This window comes from Spinacia oleracea, chromosome 2, assembly GCF_020520425.1.
Source record: "Spinacia oleracea cultivar Varoflay chromosome 2, BTI_SOV_V1, whole genome shotgun sequence".
Taxonomy (NCBI): domain Eukaryota; kingdom Viridiplantae; phylum Streptophyta; class Magnoliopsida; order Caryophyllales; family Amaranthaceae; genus Spinacia; species Spinacia oleracea.
In genome coordinates this window covers 95,958,741-95,981,272 of record NC_079488.1, presented here as the reverse complement: position 1 = coordinate 95,981,272, position 22,532 = coordinate 95,958,741, and the positions used below count along the sequence as shown (strand labels likewise).

General features: G+C 35.8%; 1 protein-coding gene across 1 annotated transcript; it reads right to left on the bottom strand.

The window, feature by feature from the left end:
- Nucleotides 1-227: 227 nt before the first annotated feature.
- Nucleotides 228-16,395, bottom strand: LOC110791475 (putative BPI/LBP family protein At1g04970). Its single transcript, XM_021996224.2, has 6 exons — nt 15,853-16,395; nt 13,059-13,198; nt 8,797-9,211; nt 6,846-7,094; nt 3,661-3,786; nt 228-787 (listed from the first exon to the last, which is right to left on the bottom strand). The coding sequence occupies exons 1-6, from the start codon at nt 16,300-16,302 to the stop codon at nt 584-586; spliced, it is 1,584 nt and encodes a 527-aa protein (XP_021851916.2). The 5' UTR covers nt 16,303-16,395; the 3' UTR covers nt 228-583.
- Nucleotides 16,396-22,532: the final 6,137 nt, after the last annotated feature.

The window sequence follows — 22,532 nt, the reverse complement described above, 5'->3', positions numbered from 1 at the left end:
CGGGTCCTTACAAATACAGGTCGGTTCAAATTGATTTCTCGGATCAGGTTAATTTTTGACAACTCTACGTCACACCATTTAGTTGGCGGTGTGGCTTGCCACACGCACGACCAACTGTAACTACTAACAGGGTCAACGCAAGTGTAGTGCCAATTATGTGGGTAAGAAATTTAGCACTATCAGTACATTTACCCTCAAAAACTTAACAAGAAATAAATTATACTTCGTACGGACTACAAAGTATATATATTTACCCCAAAATTTCTGTGACATTTAAAGTACAACTTTTTTTAAAAAAAAAAAAAAAAACTTTAATGTACAACTTGTTGATAGCGTTTTCCTAGTGAGAATTGTTAACATACGTAGTACTAACTTATTTATGAGAACTTATACATAATTTACATAATACACATAAAAATTACACTAACTGCAATTGATCATAATCAAATATACAGTTGTACGAAGGGAAAATCTGACTGTTTCGTATGGCAAAGTTCAGTTACTTGGACAGCAGGGCTCCCAAATGGTTGTATGAATATATGCAACTTTAACCCCGGGCAAATATTCATTCCTCTGAGATGGTCTATGATATTTGTACCAAAGCCTGAGCATGATCATCTGACTCCGAATATGATAAATCGCTGCAAACAATGAGGCTGGAGTCTAGGTAATTTGTTTGGGCGTTTTCAAGGGTAAAACCATGGAACATGGGCAATGTAAACCCTTTCCAAAGTCTTGCATTGACGTATGGCACGAAAACTGTTTCAACAACTGTCCGTATAACAGGCTGCATACAAAAAAACTATGTCAAGTCCCAACACTATACACTTCACTCACCCTAGCATTATATTCATGTAAGATATTTGATTTTCTTAAATAAAAAGAGATCCTAAAGCAGAACACTATTGCGAAAAATATATATCTACAAAATGACTTCATCTGTCAAAATTGGTCCGATTATTCATACAGCTTTCCATCTCATCTAGATATTTTGTCCAGTCAATAAATGGATGCAATTAGATAATCACGAATAGTTTTGTTACTTCAATCATATAATATGCACACAGGTTTTATAAAGGGTGACGCAGGTTCACAACATATGAAAAGGGGATACATACAGGAACGGGGCCACTAAAATATAGAGATGGATTTTAGAGAAATTTCGGCTTTGAATGTAGAACTTCTACACAAACAAGCTACAACATGTATGGATTCTACGGTTCTACCACTAGCAAAATTTGGGGGAAACAAGATGTAAATGTAAGAAGCCCATTTCGTAACCACTTAATTCTTATTAGGAAGTATGTTTCAGATATGAAATTCACATATCAAAATCCTAATTGTCTTTGCTTCATCAATAAATAAACGTCAAATATAATGCTTGAGCGGCATAAAGATTATACTACGTAATACATTAGAGCATGACCAATGGTGAGTTACCTCACAACCATTCATGCTCTTCCCTCTCTTCCACATCAGTTTCGACTATCTTGACTCACTATTATGAGAGCATATGCAATGGTGAGTAGCTACTAACTCACGATGCTCTCCCTCCTCTTTGTGAGTTAAGTCACCATTGTAGGTGGTGACACACACCTTACCCATGGGGAGGGGAAGTAGTGACTGCCGCGTCACTGACTTCCTCGAGCCACTCCCCAATAGAAATAAGACGCGTGGTAAAGGAATCTGTTTTTTTTGCCCGTTATTCTGTCAAAACGACATCGATTAGCAAAAAAAAAGTAAAATCTGTTGCATTCTGGCGCGTGACAGGTAAAAATGGGGTCCAAGGGAATCGTGACATGTGACACATACTTTTGCAAATTCTGCCAATATGCTGCGCTTTGTTGTTGTTGTTTGCAACGGCTATTTTTTTTTCTTTGTTAATTTTGCTAACAGAAAAATAATAATGCATTTTAATTACTCCAACGACATTCTTATAATTATATTTATAAATAGATCCTATTATTGATATAGTTTTTCACCTTAAAATTTTACCCGTTTTTTTTCCATTGTAAAATCAAATCTACATAGTATTTACATATAAAAATATTTCGTAATTATAGATCTTAACAATCCTAATTATGGAAGTGGTTCCTCTCAAAATAATCCAAATTACCGTCTTCCAATCCAAGGGTTCCACAACAAGCGGATGATGGTGTTGATGGTGTTGATGATAATGCGGGAGCTTCAACAACATCATCATCAGCAGCAGCACCATCAACATTATCATCAGCTTATTGTGGAACCCTTGGATCTTCGGTTGGGGTTGGGGTTAAGTTACTGCTTCTTTCTCCCCCCGGAGTTGTTGGACTATTTTGAATTATTTGGCTCTCACCATAATGTTGTGACATTGGGAAGATAAAACCAGATGGATAATTTTGGGGAATCTGTTGCAAATTTTGGTTTGAAAATTGATTTGGAAATTGTGGTGGGAAATTTTGGTTTGAAAATTAATTTGGGAATTGTTGTACAAATTTTGGTTTGAAAATTGATTTGAAAATTGTGGTGGGGAATTTTGGTTTGAAATTTGATTTGGGAATGGTTGTACAAATTGTTGGTTTGGATGCATTGGTTGGTTAGGAATCTTATAAAATAACATCCTTTAAGCATTTGGATTAGTAAGGTTATTTGGATCAAAAGGAAAATTACTTTGGAAATTTGGAGAATTGGAAGGTCGGTAGTTTGGATTATTTTGAGAGGAACCACTTCCACAATTAGGATTATTAAGATCCATAATTATGAAGTATTTTATATGTACAGATTTTACAATGGAAAAAAAAGAAGGGTAAAATTTGAAGGGTAAAAAGCTATATCAATATTAGACTCTATTTATAGATAAAATTATAAGAATGCAGTTGGTGTAATGATTTTTTTGAATGCATTATTATTTTACTGTTAGCAAAATTAACAAAGAAAAAAAAATAGTCGTTGTAAACAACAACAAAGAGCAGTCATATTGGCAGAATTTACAAAGTATGTGACACATATCACGATTCCCTTGGACCCCATTTTTACGTGACGCGCGTTAGAATGCAACAAATTTTACTTTTTTTTGTGGCAAAAACGACTTCGTTTTGACAGAATAACGAGCAAAAATAATAATTAAAAGAACATATTCCTTTCGCCACGCGTCCTATTTCTATTTGGGAGTGGCTCGTGGGCCGATGAAGTCAGTGACACGGCAGTCACTACTTCCCCTCCCCATGGGTAAGATGTGTATCACCACCTACAATGGTGAGTTAACTCACAAAGCGGAGAGAGAGCATTGTGAGTTAGTGGCTACTCACCATTGCATATGCTCTTAGAAACGACCTACTTCATAATAAAAATGAATTTTTTTTCCCTAAACATCTTTGTGTCTCTTTTTTAAACCGACGTTTTCTTGTTTCCTATTTTTCGTGTCTTGTTAACCTCGCCTTCACTCTCAATTTTGCGTGTATAGTTGTTTACTCTTTTTACAAAACCTTTTACTTTTCTTGCTTCATGTTTGACGGACGGTTTCTTATGATGGTTCATGTTAGCCGATCGTCATTTGGGACTAAGGCTTTGTTGTTTTTGTTGTAATACATTAGAAACGGCTATTTCTTCACAAAATACCTCAAGGAAAAACAGAAAGCAAAAATCCTAAAAACCAGCAAACACAAGTTGAATGACATTTACCTGTATCAAAAACATCTTCAAATTACCAATCTTGCTCCACTTTAATGCCATTTTGAAATCATCCAATTTTACCTTGCCCCCAAGATCATTACCTCTTATTTTCACATAGCCAGAAGCATGAATTTCCTAAGATAAATACACAAAATGAATACCATTACTCATGGAAAGAAGAAAGCCAACTTGAGCAACCTACATAACAGTGCAGAAAATAAATCAAAATACAGGCCCTCAACAAAATGACGCATAAGCTTGAATGGTTGATCCACAAACTGCACAAGATTGATAGGATTTGATACAGAGAGGAATTTCACACTTCAAATGCAACAAAGATATCTACAACAATCACATGTTATGAAGCACAAAGACAAAACAGAATGTAAAACTCAAGAATTCTGCTTTATAAGGCAAAGCTTAATAATCTGAAGCTAATTTCAATTAACAACCACCAAGGACAAAGACATTGTTATTCAAATCAATAAACTGTCATAATTTACAACATTAACCCCCAATATCTATAGAAATAGATCCACGATACCCTTTTCTGTAAGTAGCATAGGTTGGGGGGATAAGGACTAGTTTCTCATTCAGTTTTTTTTATATATACATATATATTTTTTTCTTTTCCGGGAGCTCTTTTTTCTTATTTGAGGGCAAGGAGAGTGGTTCTAGGAGACTTTGTGATGCATTAACTAAAACTTTACAGTGTTGATTCGAGCATAACTCATGAGAGGGAATACCGGAATAACATAACTCATGACTATCTGCACCCTTAAATTGCCATTACAGACTATGCCTTTGAATAACTCATAGCCAATGCCACACATGACCACAACCCCAGCCCCCCCTAAGGAAAAAGGAAAATTAAAATCCACATTGCCTGATGTGGATTATGATTTAGGATGGTCCAACCCAGCATTCCTAGCAATTGCTTATAGACTTAAATAAGATTGCTTGCCCAAGGAAGCAAAATCACCAAAGCAATAAAAATCCTTCAAACAAGAGAATGTTTGTTCATGCAAGAATTCTACTCGCTGCTACTTGAATCTTGATAGCTCAAAACTCTAGGCCATTGCAGACAACAGTGCATTAATATTTTTGGCTCTAATTTTGTTACTCAATCCTTGAGACCCTATTCACCTACCCTTATCCAAGGAAAATGAATCTGAACCTAAAGGCCCTAAACTATGAATTTTGGCCCAATTTCATACAAGTATAATTTAAAGTAATACGTTGAACCAACCCCTCACAAGTTCTCGAAAACTCTTATTCTTCAAAAATCATCATCATCACTTTGGCTATGCATGATGTAGTTTAGGATTGGGTTTAGACTGGGTGTGACACAGTTCAGTAAAACCAGATTCCAAGAGCAAGGGGTTAAGACAACTATCCATGTAGTAATAAAAGGAGTTATTTGACAAATTGACAGTAATAAGACAACTTCCATCATGACTAGGCTACACTCAGGATCTTTGTGCACTAAGTCCTTTTCTATATGCAACAGTTATGGACAACAGGACAACTTGACAAGGTTTATTAAGTTTAGACCACGTGTTTATGATAAGCTAGAACTTTGGAACAAGAGTTGGATGAGTTGAGTCAAATTAAAATAGCACAAATAGAGTGCAAAGTTGGTAGCCAGGACGATCCCGATCAAGAAATTATGAAACTGATGGAACCCTTGTCAGATAGTTGAGTGTTTGACATTTTGTAAGTATGACTAAATAAGCAGTCAAAGTAATAGAAGCACAGATGCAGGCATACAACAATATGAATCAAAACCAATGTACAATATTATTCAAAACTCTCAAAAGAAAATTATACATTGTCATTTAGATGCTTTTCCTTCAAATTGCAAATGGGGGGAGGTGGGATTCGAAACTGTGACCTATCATACACATACCCTCGGTTTTAACCATGACATATTTGAGTTGCTTGCAAGTTGTAACATAAAACAATGAATATGTATCTAATACACGTTCACGTACAGTGATTTCTAGTAGCGTAAAAATTCAAAGAGCCTTAAACTAATGAGAACAGTTACGCATTTGTTGTGATCCAGTACACTCAGGCATTAATAGGCCTTGTAACCTATCCTTCACGTGTAAGGAACTCATTGATAAATTTAACTATCAATCAACTCGTAACTGAATATTTCAATTTGAGCTTGACTCCTGCCCTCTCTGGTCCATGCCTCGCAATCATTGACATTCACATTTAGACCGGGGAGTTACTCATTGTCAGTGTCACTTCAACAAAAAAAGATGTTGGCAACAAGAATAGAGGGCTGATGCTTATGGTTGTGACTTTCAGTGTTTTGGATTGTAGTCCCCACCTTCCTCATCATTACCACTAGCATAAGCCCAAATATTAGAGTGAGTGGATAGATGGGGTTGGGGTAGTGTCTCACCCATTAGTATCACAAATACGAGTGCAGTTCTAAACAAGAGCATTCAACTAATTCTGAAACTTCAATCCAATTCAGACAAATGATCTGGTTTGCTTTAGAGAGGAGGTGCCTCTACTTTGATGTTCCCTTTAATAAGTTGAAACCCCTTCCCTAGTACAGCCACGCTCTCAACTAGTACTAAAAAAAGGCAGGTTATTTAAAGTGTGACTGCACTCGTATTTGGATCCAATTGTTAAGAATTACAATCAATAGCACAGAAGTCCTTCAAATGAAAACTAAAAAACCTACCCTCAGAAGATCTACGCATGTAAGTCGTAACTCCTACTCTCCCCCCCCCCCCCCCCCCAACCCCAACAAATAAAATGCTTAAGCACCAATTAGCTAGAAGAGCTCCCTCCTCCAACTACTATCAAACACCATTTAATTTATAGAATGAAGCTTCTGATATCTAAACCAAAACATCTCTACCAAATGGTCTGCCAGTCTCCACTCTTGCCCAATTGAATTCTCCATCCCCATAAGATGGGGTAGTTCAAGAAAACATCACAGTAGGTCATTATAGCTACTATCAAACACCACTTAAGTATCATGTTAGCAACTTAGCATTTAACATGCTTGCCAGACTACAATAACTATTTCAATTTGCATACAGCATGAAAGTAATAAGTCATGAACCTGCAACTGTCAGGCCTCCTACTTGCTATAAAACAAAGAGCACAAATACCAAAAACACGATAGATCAACTAGTCAGCCAACTAGCCCAAGTCGAAAAACTAACCAGTAAAATGCATGCAACTGGTATTACTTGCCCGCCTTCTAAGACATCAATTATCAAGTCCATATTTGCAATAATGTCAATGTTTTGGCGGGAAATCCTTAAGACTGGAGGAGAAGTGAAAGAGACGTTCAAATTCATATCATCTTTTGGGTACTTCTTATAAAGCTGAGGAATGATAAACCTCCAACCAGCGGTGTTCAGGAGAGCCTGATCTGGTATCTTATCCACAATCCATTGCAAATAACCTGCCTGGCCAAAAATACAAATACATATCCGATAAGTTTGATGGCCAACTAGATTTTGGTTTCTGAATGACAAGACTTCCCCTAAGCTATTTCAACGATCAAATTGTCATTAATGGGTGAAGGGGTTTTTCCTTATCATAGTCATTTTTACAAAATCTTTTCATTTTCCATCTTCATTTAGTATTTAAAATTCATATTCTAGAATCCTTATTGAAGTCCTTATAAAACAATTAGTGGCTGGACGAAAATTCCCTTGCATGAAGAAAATATTGTCATTTTATCTTCATGGTGGCAACAAAATATGGAATCACGTAGAAGATTTCCTTGCTTTCATTTATTTTTACTCAAGCCAATTCAAATAAGGCATACTATAATACACATTAGATGCACAGCAAAGCCACTATTCATATGATAACCAATCTGCCCACAGAAAACACTTGCCATACAGCGGTGGCGGATTCAAGGGGGGTACAAGGAGTACAGATGTACCCTCACATTCCCTGGAATCCACAAAGGGAAAAAAAAAAACTGAAAAATACAGTAAAAATGTTTATACTAATAGTTGCAAATAAAATCATGTATTGATGCATGACACAGTGGCTGCGGAGGCAGCGGCTAAAGTTCGTTAGTGGGGACGGTGGTTCAGGGTTCGAAACCTTGCTCCAAGAATTTTCCTCTATTTACATTTTCTCTAGTCCTTAACTCCTTTCCGTCTTTTTTTTTTTTTTTGGTTAACCTCGCATCCTCAATAGCTCCGTCTTTGGGACACTTTTCATATTTATAAATTTGTTCTCACTGTGTGTCCGGAATATTATGTTCTGGTACATGTCGATTTCGTTACACATATGGAAAATGTATACGGAATAATTAACTTTCTTTTTGGTAAAACGTATAATCGTTAATTATTAAATGTTAATCTAACAATGTGACAAATTATTCTATTAATGGATCAATAACACAACAAACGGTTATAAAATTACAAATCCTTTTTACAGCTCTAGGTCTCTAGTCAATATCAATATAGAAGAGTAAGTATATCAACAACTAACAAAATGGTGAACGTAATTACGATTTACATATTATTTGGTCCAAAATTTTCTGGTTTCTTTATGTCCGAAAATATTTGTCATTCGGCACTCCCATTTCTAAATTCCTGGATCCGCCACTTCATTACAGTCACTTTTAGGATTTTATCCCATCCCATTCTCTCCCTTGAACTACATTCATTCACTATTTAGAGGTGTTAAAGATTTCACTTCAAGTTTTTGTTATAGGCCACCTCTTTTATAGGGGGGCTAGGGGCATTACTCATATTTGATTGTTTATATGCAGATGAGGAAACGTTTACAACTTCAATCTATGGATACGAACAACATACCTTCCAGGACATTTTTTTTTTTTAAAGAAAAAAAGTAATAGAAAGAGATTTTACTTTAGTTTGGGAAATTTTTAAATTGTGTAATCATTGGTTATTGATAATGGTAAACAACTCAGAAAAATTTGATGAAAAGTTAATTTTCTGATGATCACAAGTAGAAAGTTCATATTAACATATACAGGCTATGCTCACTTTTCTGCTTTCAAGATATGTTTTAATCTCGAGGATGGGAGGTCACAAGATTTTCATTGCTATTCTCCATAAACAAATGCAAATGAGAAACAAAAGCTGAACACTAACACATGAACCAAACTAAATTTGAGCTTACCTCAAAGTACAAGGTCGAAGCTGAGTGAAAAACAGCTTCATCAATTGAAATTCCTATCATTCTTGATGAATCACGACATGGTAAAGCTTGGAAATGCCCCTCATAGATATTCGATTTTAAGTTCTGATCTGTTGGAGTCGATGAAACTTTATGAACTAAATGTTCCTTGTAGTATTTGGATGCCCATGCTTGATCTCTTCGAGTGAATAAACCATCGATCTCAAATCCAATGGAAGAATTGCTTAGGACAAAATCATTTACAAAAGTGATGTTCAAGGACACAATATCATCAACTGGGATCCGTTTAGGTAAGCTCTCAAGAGACAAAGCAAGCTTTAAAATAGCTTCTTTAAGATTCTCGGTAATAGCTTCCTCCACTGCAGATTCAATTTGTCCAGCAAACACATCTACAATCCTTAGAAAATTGAAGTAAGAAGTTAATAATTATCAGAAGAACTGACGCGAATTTAATAATTATTAACACTTTATTAGCCAATTTGTGGTCCCAAAAGGTCTTGCATGCACAAGGTGTACAATAAATTTATTGTACACCAACATAACTTTTACCCAGTTTTCTTTAACTTTTACCCAGTTTTCTCTAACTTTTATATTATTAAAAAAAAAAGTTGATATATAAACATTTTAAAGGGTTAAATGATTAATTTTATACATTATTAGTAATTTTGAAGAAATATTTTTTATTAAATTGAAAATTTTTATTATTAAAAAATAAATGACTTTTACATATACTTCCTCCATTCTTTATTAAATGACACATTTTTTTTGTCACGTTTGCCAATGCAATATTTCAACCATTAATACCTTTTATTATCAATGGTTAAAAATTATAAAAGTTTGATATTATAAAACTATAGGATGAGACGATTATAACAAGACCCCACATGACTATATTTTTTGTTAAGTATAAATCACAATTGATGGTCAAAGTATATTATAAGAATAGTGCCAAAAGTACAATTGTGTCATTTAAAAAAGAATGGAGGAAGTATAAGGGTAACTTTTAAGCATTTTACGTTAACTTTAACTTCAGTGTACAATGTCTATCGTACACCCCATGTAAATAAGAATTTGTGGTCCTTGATTACTCAGTAAATGCCAACTCAATACGTTAAAAAACAATTATACAGATCGACTAATATCTTGGCCTCTCGTTAGTCTTTCGCTCCGTGCTTTCAACCCTGCATGTTGCTTATCGGACAGAATCTAAAATTGTGATTAATAGATATAGATCTTAAGAGCAGATCAGTTTCTACAGCTAAATTTAGGGAACCGGCAATCAAAGAATAGTAAGAGAGTAGTCACACAAGTACAAAATCGGCCCTCCAAAGCCTAATGCACTTGTTGACTATGATAATAGTTGCAACTATAAAAAGAATTGTAACTGTAGGAGTTTTGCTTATACGAACTCTAGTGACAAGATGAAAGGCCTCTTGAACAATTGAGCAGGCATTAGCTCAAGCTTGAGCACTAAAATAGTAAAACGAAAAAAACTATAGACAAATAAGTCGTTAAGTGAAGGAAGTTAAGGAACTCAAGTTACTCAACTACTTCAGTTTCAAGTGATGTCCTCTAAATGATCAGAATACAGTTTGAAGACGAAGTTAGTACTTCATCAGTTCCCCTATCCCCCAAAAAAGTAAATGCAGGTCTCTCCCTACAGTCCCACACCACACAATAGGGGTGAGCAAAAAGTCGAGGGTACCCTGAATCAGAACCTGCGACCGGAACCTGATGGTTCAGGTTCAGGTTCCAGGTAACAAAATTAGAACCTTTCGCAACATGTTCCGGTTCACAAGTTTTTGGAACGCTTACCGTGTTGAGTACCCGATAAACACCGATTCCAATATCGAGTACCCAAAATCTGGAAGTCATACCAAATAAAAATGCTACATAATCCCGAAACATAAAACAATTAAAGCCCAAAATATAAAACAATTAAAGCCCAAATCATAAATTATATATTTTTTTAATAAATTGGCAATAATTTTATTTAAATCTACTCATTTTCAGGAACCTGTTGCACCAGGTTCCAGTTCCGGTTCTGATTTTGAGGACCGTGTTGCAACAGGTAGCAACAGGTACTGATTCCGGTTTCTAAAATTTTGACAAGTATCCTAGTGTGCTCACCCCTACCACACAAGCTATTTGGGGTGGCCCATCCCAGCATCCTACAAACTTCTTATCCACTTAATTAAGCATCCTTCAGACAAGAGGATGTTTGTTCTACTCGTTGCTACTTGATAACTCAAAACTCTAGGTTTATTAGTAGACACTAGTTCATTAGTATTTTCAGCTCTTATTTTGGTACTTGGTCCTTCAAACCTTTCCATCTACCCTTATACAAGGAAAATGTATCTTGTGATTGAACTTAAACTATGAACCTTGGCCCAACTTCATATTTTTTAAGTAATAAGGTAAACTAACCCGTCACAAATTCTTGAAAACTTTTGTTTCCAATATCACTTTCTCTATGTGTGACTTATTTTAGGATTAGTGCAAACTCTATCTCCTCCCCCCTGTTTATTGTTCCAGGTAAAGAAAGACCCAAAAGCACTCACTTCCTGCAACTCACAGTAACTTAAACATTGCCTAAATGGCTCCACCTCTTGCAAAGTAACAGGAGAACCAATCCTCTCATTTAGATGCAGGACAGTGTTAAAGTCACCACCCACCATCCACCATCCAAGCAGCTGCCATGGACCTTCCAATCCCCTTTAAGTCATCCCATAATCTAACTCTCAATACAGGGTCATTGTTCCTAAAAAGCTTTTTTTTCCTGGCATTCAAGACTGGCATGTACAGTGAGAAATGCGCAAGACCAGAAAGACTGCTAACACCGGTTAGTTCTTTGCTCTCTGTCAATCAATATCAATAATGGAACTGGCTTGCTAACAGAATCTGTAACAGGGTAAGCTTTCAAAATATTACAAACTTGAAATAGCTTAACTGTCGCAATTAGCTTCCCTGACTTGCCTTGCTAGCTTCTGGATTGCGTTCAGAGGGTGGCTGTGACACAGTCCATAGAAACCAAATACCAAGGGCAAGGGCTACAAACCCTAGTCATAAGAAGCTTTTCGTGTAAATCTTTTCTTCATTGCGACTAGGTTACATTAAGAATTCGCAGTTCTGCACTAAGTTCTTTTCTCTCTGGAACGGTGAGGTCTATTATGTTCAGGCAAATGTTAATGATAAGATCTGAGTAATGGAACAATTGAAATTGAAACTTGGTAGACAAGATCAAGAAATTATGAAACTGTATGGGATGAAACTATGGACGTTCCTACCAGTGATCAAGAAGATTAGCATGGGATTAAGTCTAGAAGCCAGATGGCTGAAATGGAAAAGAACATCTGGCATAGGACCGCAATGATCCTCTAAAGATGAATGGCAAACTTTAAAAGACTGGTAATCTACTAAGCCAAAATGTTAGGTGGGAGGGAACTTCAGGTAGAAGTATAATAATTTAGTTGGTAGTGTCTTGAAGAACAAGATGGCTAGTTGGTAAGGTAGAAGCTCTGTAAATAGAGCATACTAGAGAAGAAGGGTATGCTGAATATTATTGAGAATTTACTTTAATTCGTTTTACATTTTGGTGAGAAAATAAGCCTCTTGAATGTTGTTGGTTTCCGGTTATTAATCAATCAATCTTCATCTTCAACCCCTATTCTTCAAATTTGATCTCTTAATTCTATCCAATTCTTAGCATGTTCGTACAACTTTACAATATGAGATTATGAGTAGGAAAGTTCAATCTTCAAGAAAGATCATGTCCGGAAAATATATGTGGAAGATGCATACATAAAAGGTGGGTTGTAGTAACACAAGAAGTGGTAGAATCTCTGTTGAAGAGATCAATGGTTGGAGTAGCCGTGAATAAGATGGAATGGTGGTTGCGCTATGTTACGCGCCAACATCAGAAAGCATGGATATTATAGAGAATTTAAATTGAAGGATATTAGGAGAGAGCAAGGGAGACCAGAGATGATCGGACAAAAGGGGCTTAAAAGGACACTAAACAGTTGATCCGCTTGAACAACTCATGCAGATGACATCTTGGCCTTGCAGCTGACTCCATCCATTGAGATTAAGACTCTGACATTGTTGTCGTATTTGTTAGTCATACATATCTATGAAACGGCTAATAATTTCATAAAAAAACAAAGATGCACAAGCAAATAAATGGTAAAGAGAGCCAAAATGTCTCTTAGATATATCACCAAAAGAAATTAAGAGAAAAATACCCTTGATAAAGCCAGGATGCACCTCCATCCAATTTGATAGAGAGATTTTCGACAAAGCAACCACATTCAACAAGAGAGAGTTCCAGCCTTCCTTCTTGAATTTTCAAATACAAGGTGAGGCCAACTTGCATCCCTTCAACCTTTTAAAACACAAATATTCACAGAATCATTAATCTGAAAGTACTAGTCATGAAAACTCATACATTTGTGTTAGACTAAGATAATTGACCAACGATCAGGATATTTTCAATTAGTCAACTTCAAAAGACTAGTGTTTGGACGCGAGTAAGCTAACCCAGAATGGAATAAATCAAGGATGATGCTTCTACTTCAAATTATTATGGCTATGTAAATAAATTCCCGCTCATCAACATATCCACATATGTCAAATCATAAAGAGAATAATTCGAAAATGAATTCAGTTACTCCCTAAATTCCTTAATTTTCTCTTCCAACTTTCTTTTTTTGCTGTCCCGAAATTTTCTTCACTGTCAATCTGAATTAAGGTAACTCTTTCACTTCCTCTATCACCCTTTTTCTCTCTCCGTTTCAACAATTATTCTCCAACCTTCTCCCACTATCCCCTTCTAGTGTTTTATACTCCCTCTGTCCCATATTAGTTTTACACTTTACATTTACATTTGTCCCATATTAGTTTTTACACTAATACTTCTCTCTTTCCACTACCAAAAAGTTGGCGTCTCACGCTTTCTCATACTTCTCTGGTTTTTTTATTTTAATAATTGCACCATTTGAGGTTTCACGCTTGCCAATGCACAATTTTAACCACTAATATCTCTTATTATACATTAGAAAAATAATAAATTAGATATTTTGAAAGTATATTTCGAGACTAATCTAACAAGATCTCACATAAATATATTTTTTCTTACATATAAATCACAAAAGATGACCATATAAGAGTATGTGAATAGTACCAAAAACCCAAATGGTGCAATAATTAAAAAACGAAGGAAAGTATTCAATTAAAAAATACATAATATCTTCTATCAAGTCAACTTTTCAATAAAATAATGCCCCACTATCTAATTTCATATCTACTTTTCCAATAAAATAATATTTGATAATCAAAAAACAACTTATCTTCTAAAACGTTGTGCCGTGATAAGTGTTAAAAACTAATGTGGGACGGTCGGACGGAGGGAGTATTAGTTTTATTACCTTTTATCTCCAAGCCAACCCAAAACGTGAAGGAAATTTATGGAGCATTAACATGATAAATTAAGGGAGTACTAACATGATAACTACGTTGTAGTAACAGTCTAACAGCGTTGACGGAAGGCATTGAACTTATAAAGCCAAGTCTATTATGGACTTATGGTGCTCATTGCATTCTAATTAAGTAATTAGATGCTTCAAGTCAACAGAATTACAGAAGACTGTTCGGTGGAGCCAGCTTCAGGTCAACATCAAGAATAGAAAGAGTAAAAGTGTTGCCAATGTTTTCCTTTTAAATCTTCTTAGCATGATCAAATTCACCATACACTTTCCATGGAGCGCATGCACCACGACCCTTCTCAGCATGGAGTTATGGATATCAGACACGAAACTTGCAAACAAACAATGCGATTTGTATAAAATCTTAGGTAAGAACTAAGAACATTAATCAGATTAACTGCATCGTGATTCATGACAAAACTAACACAAACATTCCCAAAATAATTTTTCCGTATTCAAGATAAAGCAAGGTCTGACGAGTGACGAATGAAAATATTATGAGTCATCGAAACCATTTTATCCATAAATACAACTTTATGCAAATGTAGTAACAAATATCTTCAACAAATAAATCAATACGCACTGCAGCATTGCCTTCAGACTAAAACTTCAAGAAAGACAGAGTAGAGGCTGAGAAGACACAGTAGTACGAATGTACGATTACACAAGTTCTTCTTTCAGCTAAAATCCTTAGGTGCACCACCACACTAACTCTGAGCCAAACATTCACCAAGAATGCTGGAGCAACATACATTTTTTATTTAAAGAGACTGAATATAACTTGCAACCAATAACAACATTATTTATACTACTATTAACAGTATTAAATAATACTCCTATGTCCATCCTCTACCATTTTGAATTCCCCTAGTGCTTTATGAAGTTCTCACACATATAAGTCCATGCCCTTTCCAATATATAAGCATTCTTCCCCGTCCCCATATTATTAATATCATTATATGAAGGCTATTTTCATCATGCCTTTCTTTTGGAAATTGCAATTCTTCACGTAACTGTTACACTTAATTAAGGCCATTGTAATCCAAAGCCGACTAAACTTGCCAATATTAATTTTACCACTATTAACTAGTACCACTTCTCCTAAGCTCCCCGAATGACCATTCACTTCCATTACCATTTCCCCTAGTGCATCACCACTAACCAGGCTCTAGCATAGATCCGATCATGGTAAAATATAAGCATTCTTCTTCACCCCGTATGATCATATGGATGTTATTTTCGTCATGCCTTTCATTTGGAATGCTATTGATCGGTTTACTAATGCAGTAATTCACAATGGAGGCCAAAATTACCACTACATTTAATTAAGGCTATTGTTATCCAACTCCGACTAAATTACTAATATTACACTCTTCCCACTACATTCATCGTTTAAGTAATTCAGTACATCATAGTAATTATATCAATCAACATTACCCACCAACAGTTTCACCATAATTCAATTCAAATCGGCAACAAATAAAGTTCAATAAAAATAGAAGAAAGCAGCTAATTCCAAATTCAAAAGCAGAAATCAAATTAAAAATTAGAGTACCTGAATGGAAGCAAGGCCATGATCAGAAAACTGGAAGGGCAAAAACCAACCAGAAGAATAAGAGTAATACCAATTCAAGCTCATATTAGCAGTTGCCCCGGAGACGATAAAGGCGATGCCGGCGTCTCCGGGGGTGATAAAAGAATCAGAAACAACAATTTGGTGGAGAGAGAGGTTGGATAATCGAACGAAGACATTACCAAGGAAGGGGATTTGGAGGGATTGATCAATTTGGGGGATTTGAAGAGGTGTGAGGGTGGAGATTGCTTTAGAAATTAGCAAGTCTTTCAGGAAGTTTAAGCCTTCGGTTGAGATTAGGAAGGAGAAAAATGAGGGTTCGGCAGTAGCGGTGGCGGTGGCGGTGGCGGTGGCGGTGGGTGGTGGTGATGGGTGGAAAATGAGGAGGATGAGAAGGAGGAGAGAGAGAGATGGTGAGTGTGAGGGTTTCATGGGAGGTGGAAGGAAGTCAAGGAAGTCGGAGGATAGAGATGGTAGCAATGGCAATGGCAATGTTGGTACTCCGTAGTTGTTTCTAAGTTTGATTTAGATGTCACGCAAACGCAAATTAAGTTTTGGAATTGTGGACCCATTTATAAAAGATTTTTGTTAAGATATATTAGGGTGCGTTCTGTTCAACTTATTTGACCTGAACTTATTTGATCTTATCTGATCTTATCTGAACTTATCTGATTTGAACTTATTTGATCTGAACTTATCTGAACTTATTGGAACTTCTTGAAACTTTTACTAATAATAAATAATAAATAATAAATAATTAATAATAAATAATTGATTTGAACTTATCTGAACTTATCTGAACTTATTGGAACTTATTGGAACTTATCTGAACTTATCTGAACTTATTGGACCTGAAACTTATTTTTTTAAGGTGAACAGAACGCACCCTTAGAGGTGTCAAATTGGATCATCAAACGAACTGTGAGTTGCCTTAGGACAGTTCGAGTCTATTCAATTCGGTTTCAAAGTTTTTGGATCAAATCGAGTTTACGTCGGGTCTATTCAGTTCGGGTTAATTATTGTCGAATCTGGGTCAATTTCGGTTCTGGTAAAAAACGGACCAGGTGAACTCAAGTTGGGTTCTAACGAATCTGGTCGGGTCAAAATCAGGTCGGATATCTTTGGGTAGGGTAGACCTTGACTCAAGTCATTTCAGTTCGAATCAATTCAGTACTGGCTCGACTTCGGTTATGGTCATTTCAGTTAGGTCTTGGGTTAGTTCGATTTCAGTCTAGATCTTTCCAAGTCATTATCGATTAATGTTAGGTTATGATACATATGACAATTCATAAATCATGCGGAAACAACCATTAAGCCAGGAATACATATTATTTACACATAATCATATAGCATAATTTAGATGCATACTCTTTGTTGCGTGCCTTCCCTAGCTGCGCCCGGACCGAACAAGAACAAGTCTTTTAGGACTCCAAGTGTCGTCCCTCCGTAGATAGTCCACAGCACGTCCGGATCCGCCTTAAGATTGACCAACTAGAATCACCCTTAAGGTACTATTATTTTCGGCTAAAATGGGCAAGAGTTATGGCTGATTTTTCTGCTTAAAAATCCTAGTTTTGAATACTTGAAAACTTATGTATAAATAATGACCCCTAGGCCCTTATTTATAGAGGTATGGAAAAGGAATTGTAATCCTACTAGGATGTGGATTTGTTAATTAGAACTTTATTAGGACTCTAAATAACAAAGCAATTCTAATAAGATTAGGATTTTAAACTTCGCACGAATCCCAATAGAATTAGGATTTCCGGCATACGCATCGCACAAGCCGTGCACCCGCGCAGGCCTTGCGGCCCACGACAAGCGCACAGCCCATGTGCGGTGCTGCGTGCGCGCGCGCGCCCTTGGCTGGGCCTGGCCTTGCGCTGGGCCTGGTCGAGGCGTGCGTTGCGTGCGGCTCGCTGGGCGATGGCCTAGCTTCGTGCTGGGCCTTCGTCTAGCGGGCCTCGTCCGATGCTAATTCGTACGATACGCTTCCGATTAAATTCCCGATTCCGGAATTCATTTCCGATACGAACAACATTTAATATTTTCGATTCCGGAATTAGTTTCCGTTTCGAACAAATATTTAATATTTCCGTTTCCGGAATTATTTTCCGATTCCGATAATATTTCCGTTTCTGACAATATTTCCGTTTCCGGCAATATTTCCGATTCCGGCAATATTTCCATTTCCGATAATTTTTCCGATACGTACCATGTTTCCGTTTCCGGCAACATCTACGACTTGGATAATATTTATATTTCCGATACGATCCATATTTCCGTTTCCGGCAATATCATCGTTTCCGGAGTATTCATTTCTTGCCTGTGACGATCTCAGCTCCCACTGAAACCAAGATCCGTCGATTCCGAATATCCATAGATGGAGTATTTAATGCCATTAAATACTTGATCCGTTTACGTACTATTTGTGTGACCCTACGGGTTCAGTCAAGAGTAAGCTGTGGATTAATATCATTAATTCCACTTGAACTGAAGCGGCCTCTAGCTAGGCATTCAGCTCACTTGATCTCACTGAATTATTAACTTGTTAATTAATACTGAACCGCATTTATTAGACTTAACATAGAATGCATACTTGGACCAAGGGCATTATTTCCTTCAGTCTCCCACTTGTCCTTAGGGACAAGTGTGCATTTCCTAATTCCTTTGTCGCTCGATGCTTGTTCTTGAACATAAGGTAAGAGTTGTCATCCTTATTATGTCCAGAGGTGTTCCTCAGTTTCAGAGTTCAACTGATCAAATAAACAGATAATCATAGCCTATGATTCATCCGAGCACGGCCATGCATTTCACAGTTTCTAGCTCTCCGAGTGGCCTTGTACAACTTTTAAGCATCTCATCCCGATTTATGGGAGGACAATCCCAATCTTGCGATCTTGAGATTAGACTTCGTTTGATAGGTGATTACCTGAGCGTTGCCTTTATAGCCTCCTTTTACGGTGCGACGGTTGGTCAACGTCAAAGCAACCAGTTCTCAAACAAGTAATCTCAAATCACTCAGGTATTGAGGATTTTGTGTCTAATAATTTTAATGAAATTTACTTATGACAGATTCTCATCTCTTACAGTAAAGTTTCATAGGTCTTGTCCGATACTAGTCTTCCCAAAGTAAGTATCTATGCAAATGATTATGACATTGCCATGTCCACATAGTTCAAGAAACAGAACTACTAGTCATCTTGCATTCTAATCGTCTAACGTTTTCTATGCGTCCAATTTTATAGAAAACTCCGACTAGGGACCATTTTCAACCTTTGACATTCAAGTTCACTTGATAGACATTTCTTAGTCACAGGACTGGTCCTGACAGTCTATCTTGAATATATCGTCAAATTGAAGGGACTCATCATTTAATACTAAACCAAGATTAAATGGAATATGAAAATACATTTCATATATGATAAATGTTCAACCCCATTGTTTTACAACCATGGGCCTCAAACCCATCTTTAAAACAGTTCATGGAATTCAAAGCTATGCTTGATTTCCAGTGCTACAACGTGAGTGTTGCTTCTCACTTGTTGCATAGGTTTAGTTATCATGCTTTGCCAATCTTAATATCCTTTTCATCGAATGTTCTTCGAGATATGATGATAAGATCTTTTCGAGTTTGTTTATTATGTGATCTAGTCTTTCTTACTTCGATGGTGGTTTTACTCATTTTGCAATGAAGAACCATCAAGTTAGCAGACGTTTTTCTTGCTTCAAGAGTGGTTCTACGCATTTTTCAATGAAGAACCATCAAGCCAGCAGATAGGTGATCTACCCAAGTTCAGTGAAGAACTTTAAACAACCCTGTTTTATTGCTTCTTAGGCAATAATTACTTTTACTTCAACTGTATAGGTTGCTAGTGATGCTTTGCTTGGATTTACCTATCCAGGCAGTTCATAGATATGTGGAAGATTCTCCAACTATATCTTAGAACATAGAAATTATTATTTTAATTTCCCACGCAACAACTCATGGTCTCCAACCCATGTTGCCATTTTCAAAACACGATGCTCTATAGCTCGTCCTTATCAATGGTTAACTCCAAAGGGTCTTGCTTGATCCTTTGCCAGTGTTTATGCGTGTAGCATCAATATTTAGCATATCTTTATTTCCTTGAATCAAGAACTATTCCTATGTACCATTTCAAGTACCATAAGTATTCTTGATCTCAATCTAGTTGATCTTCACTTAGATCAATAGAGATTGGTATATGTTCGTCATGCCTAAAGTCATACGATACGTTTTTGGCGATCCTCATATTATATCATACATGATAAATTCTTTTGCAGAATATTTCCCAATTGAATTCTATTCATGTAACTTTAGCTCATCTAGTTTCAGTAGATACTAAATTCAGCTAAATTCTTTGACATATAATATAGGTTAAGAATCTCATTTAGACTCTTTGATGTTTAACTTAGTAAATGCTTATACATAGTTCAAACATCCTTTACTTAGATTTATTCACATGGGTCGAATATCTCCAATGGAGACTTTCGTGTTTGATTTAGTAAATGCCATTACTTAATCTAAAACAATATTATAAGATCTTTGTAAATAGATCTTAATACCCAATATGTACTAAGTTTCGCCATGGTCCATTATTGATGAATAATTTCAAATCTAAGTCATTAGCATTTGAATGTTATTTCACAATAGAGATATATGTGTGTGATACACATAGGACCAAATAAGTGTTTATGTACTCCCACTAAACTTCTTATACATCTATAAGAATCATGTATATTTTATGAAACTAAAATGCTTATTAGCTTCACTTAAAATACAGTTCCAATTCCCAATTGCTTGCTTAAATCTGTACTTAGATTTTATAAGCTAGCTTTCCTTTTCAAGCATTTATTTGGATCCACAAATTCTATGACATACCATGTACATATTATATTCCAACATTTGATTGAGGAATACGTTTTGTCATCCAATTGCTATATGTACCAATATGCAATCATTGCTTGAATTATAGACTTAAGCATTACGATTTTGCATGAGGTTTCAACACAATCCATGCCATGAATTTGCTTGTAACCTTTAGCAACTAATCTCGCTTTGTGTGTGAACACAATTTCATGTTTGATGGTTTTTATCCTTAAAACAAACTTGCAACCAATAGGTGTGAACCTATTCTTGCAAATCAACAAAATTTCAATTTTGTCATCAAAACATTGAGTATGTTTTATGGCCTCTAACCATTTAAACATATAGTCTATATATGGCCTCTAACCATTTTAGGGAATCTATATTTCGTCATAGCTTTCTTACAAGTCACAAACTCATTAATCTATATGATAATAGTTTGACTGCAAGTTGTAGGTTTCTTCACTATTTAATAGAAGAATCTCATAGTTTCATTGACCTGATCTCTATGTTTCTTCACTATCTAATAGAAGAATCTCATAGTTTCAGTGACTTGAATTCTATGCCTACTTGGGTATAGAACATCAAACAATAGAATATCAACAGGCACTTTGAGAGTCCTTTGAATATTCTATTCTCCTTGAAGCACTTGTAAAGTCTTCTAAGAGATGTCTATTCTTTAAAAGCCACTTCTAAAGTCCTTAAAGAATACGTTCGGGTTTTCTGAAGCACTTCGAAAAGCCTCCGGAATGTCCGTTTATGTTTGTTGTTCGCCTCGAAGACTTTCGAGGTCTATTTTCTCCCACTTGTCATTTTGGAAACGAATCTCCAAAAGGACATTATTTCGAGCAAACAAACATTATGTTCTCAAAAATTCGTGGTAGAAACAATACCCTTGTGTCTCATTTGAATAAATCACAATGAAACATATATCTATACTTGGGGCCTTAGTTTGTTGAATAACAAACACTAAGCTCCCACTGAGTTTAGGAACTCTTTAGATATATTATGAAAAGATATTTTGAAATTACTTTTCAATAGCTTTGACGAATTTGGTTTAGTTTGGTGGTAGTTGAGCATTTTGTTTTAGAAATTATAGGAAAAGTCTTTATGATTCATCATTAATCGAATCAAGTACTAATTGACTTCGATTATTCCAACTAAGATATGCCATATCTTATGGACCTAGATTTTGAAATTACAACACACAATCATTGATGATCATATTTGGTCTCAAGTAATCATCAACATGATCTAACCTAGATCTTTATGATTTCTTGCCAAGTGGATTTTATACTTCTGAATCTTTGAACTAGCCAAACAGATTCAACTTATATCACATTTGAGTAAATGAACCTATATTTACTCAAATCCATGTGAAATAATAAAGTCATAAAATCTTTCTTTAGCTTTGAACTCTATTGTCTAGGCGTTCTAACAATAGTTCATATCTTTTGTTACTTTCAACAAGTAAGACTAGTTGTCTTAAAATGATCTAGAAATCAATCAACTTTCAAAAGTCCATCAAAATAGAGCTTTTGAATGTTAACTTGTTGATATGGTCTAAGCAACAATGCCAAAGATTAGTGGAACTCAAATCAAGGGGTTGATTTGAACCTAGTAAAGTTCTTTAAAGAGTTGTTTGTTTTAATCAAGCATATTGACTCAACCTGTAATTGACCATTTCATTCAAACATTGTTTTTGTTTTTCTTGAATGTGAGTCTTTCTGTGTTTGAAAACAGAAATTTAGGTATGTTGATTATGGAACAAAAT

Coding starts and splice junctions, on each gene's coding strand:
- LOC110791475 (XM_021996224.2), bottom strand. CDS start 16,302: ATGAAACCCTCACACTCACCATCTCTCTCTCTCCTCCTTCTCATCCTC. Junction 13,199..15,852: donor ATGGCCTTGCTTCCATTCAG/GTACTCTAATTT, acceptor GTGTTTTAAAAG/GTTGAAGGGATGCAAGTTGG. Junction 788..3,660: donor TGAAGATGTTTTTGATACAG/GTAAATGTCATT, acceptor TTTTGTATGCAG/CCTGTTATACGGACAGTTGT.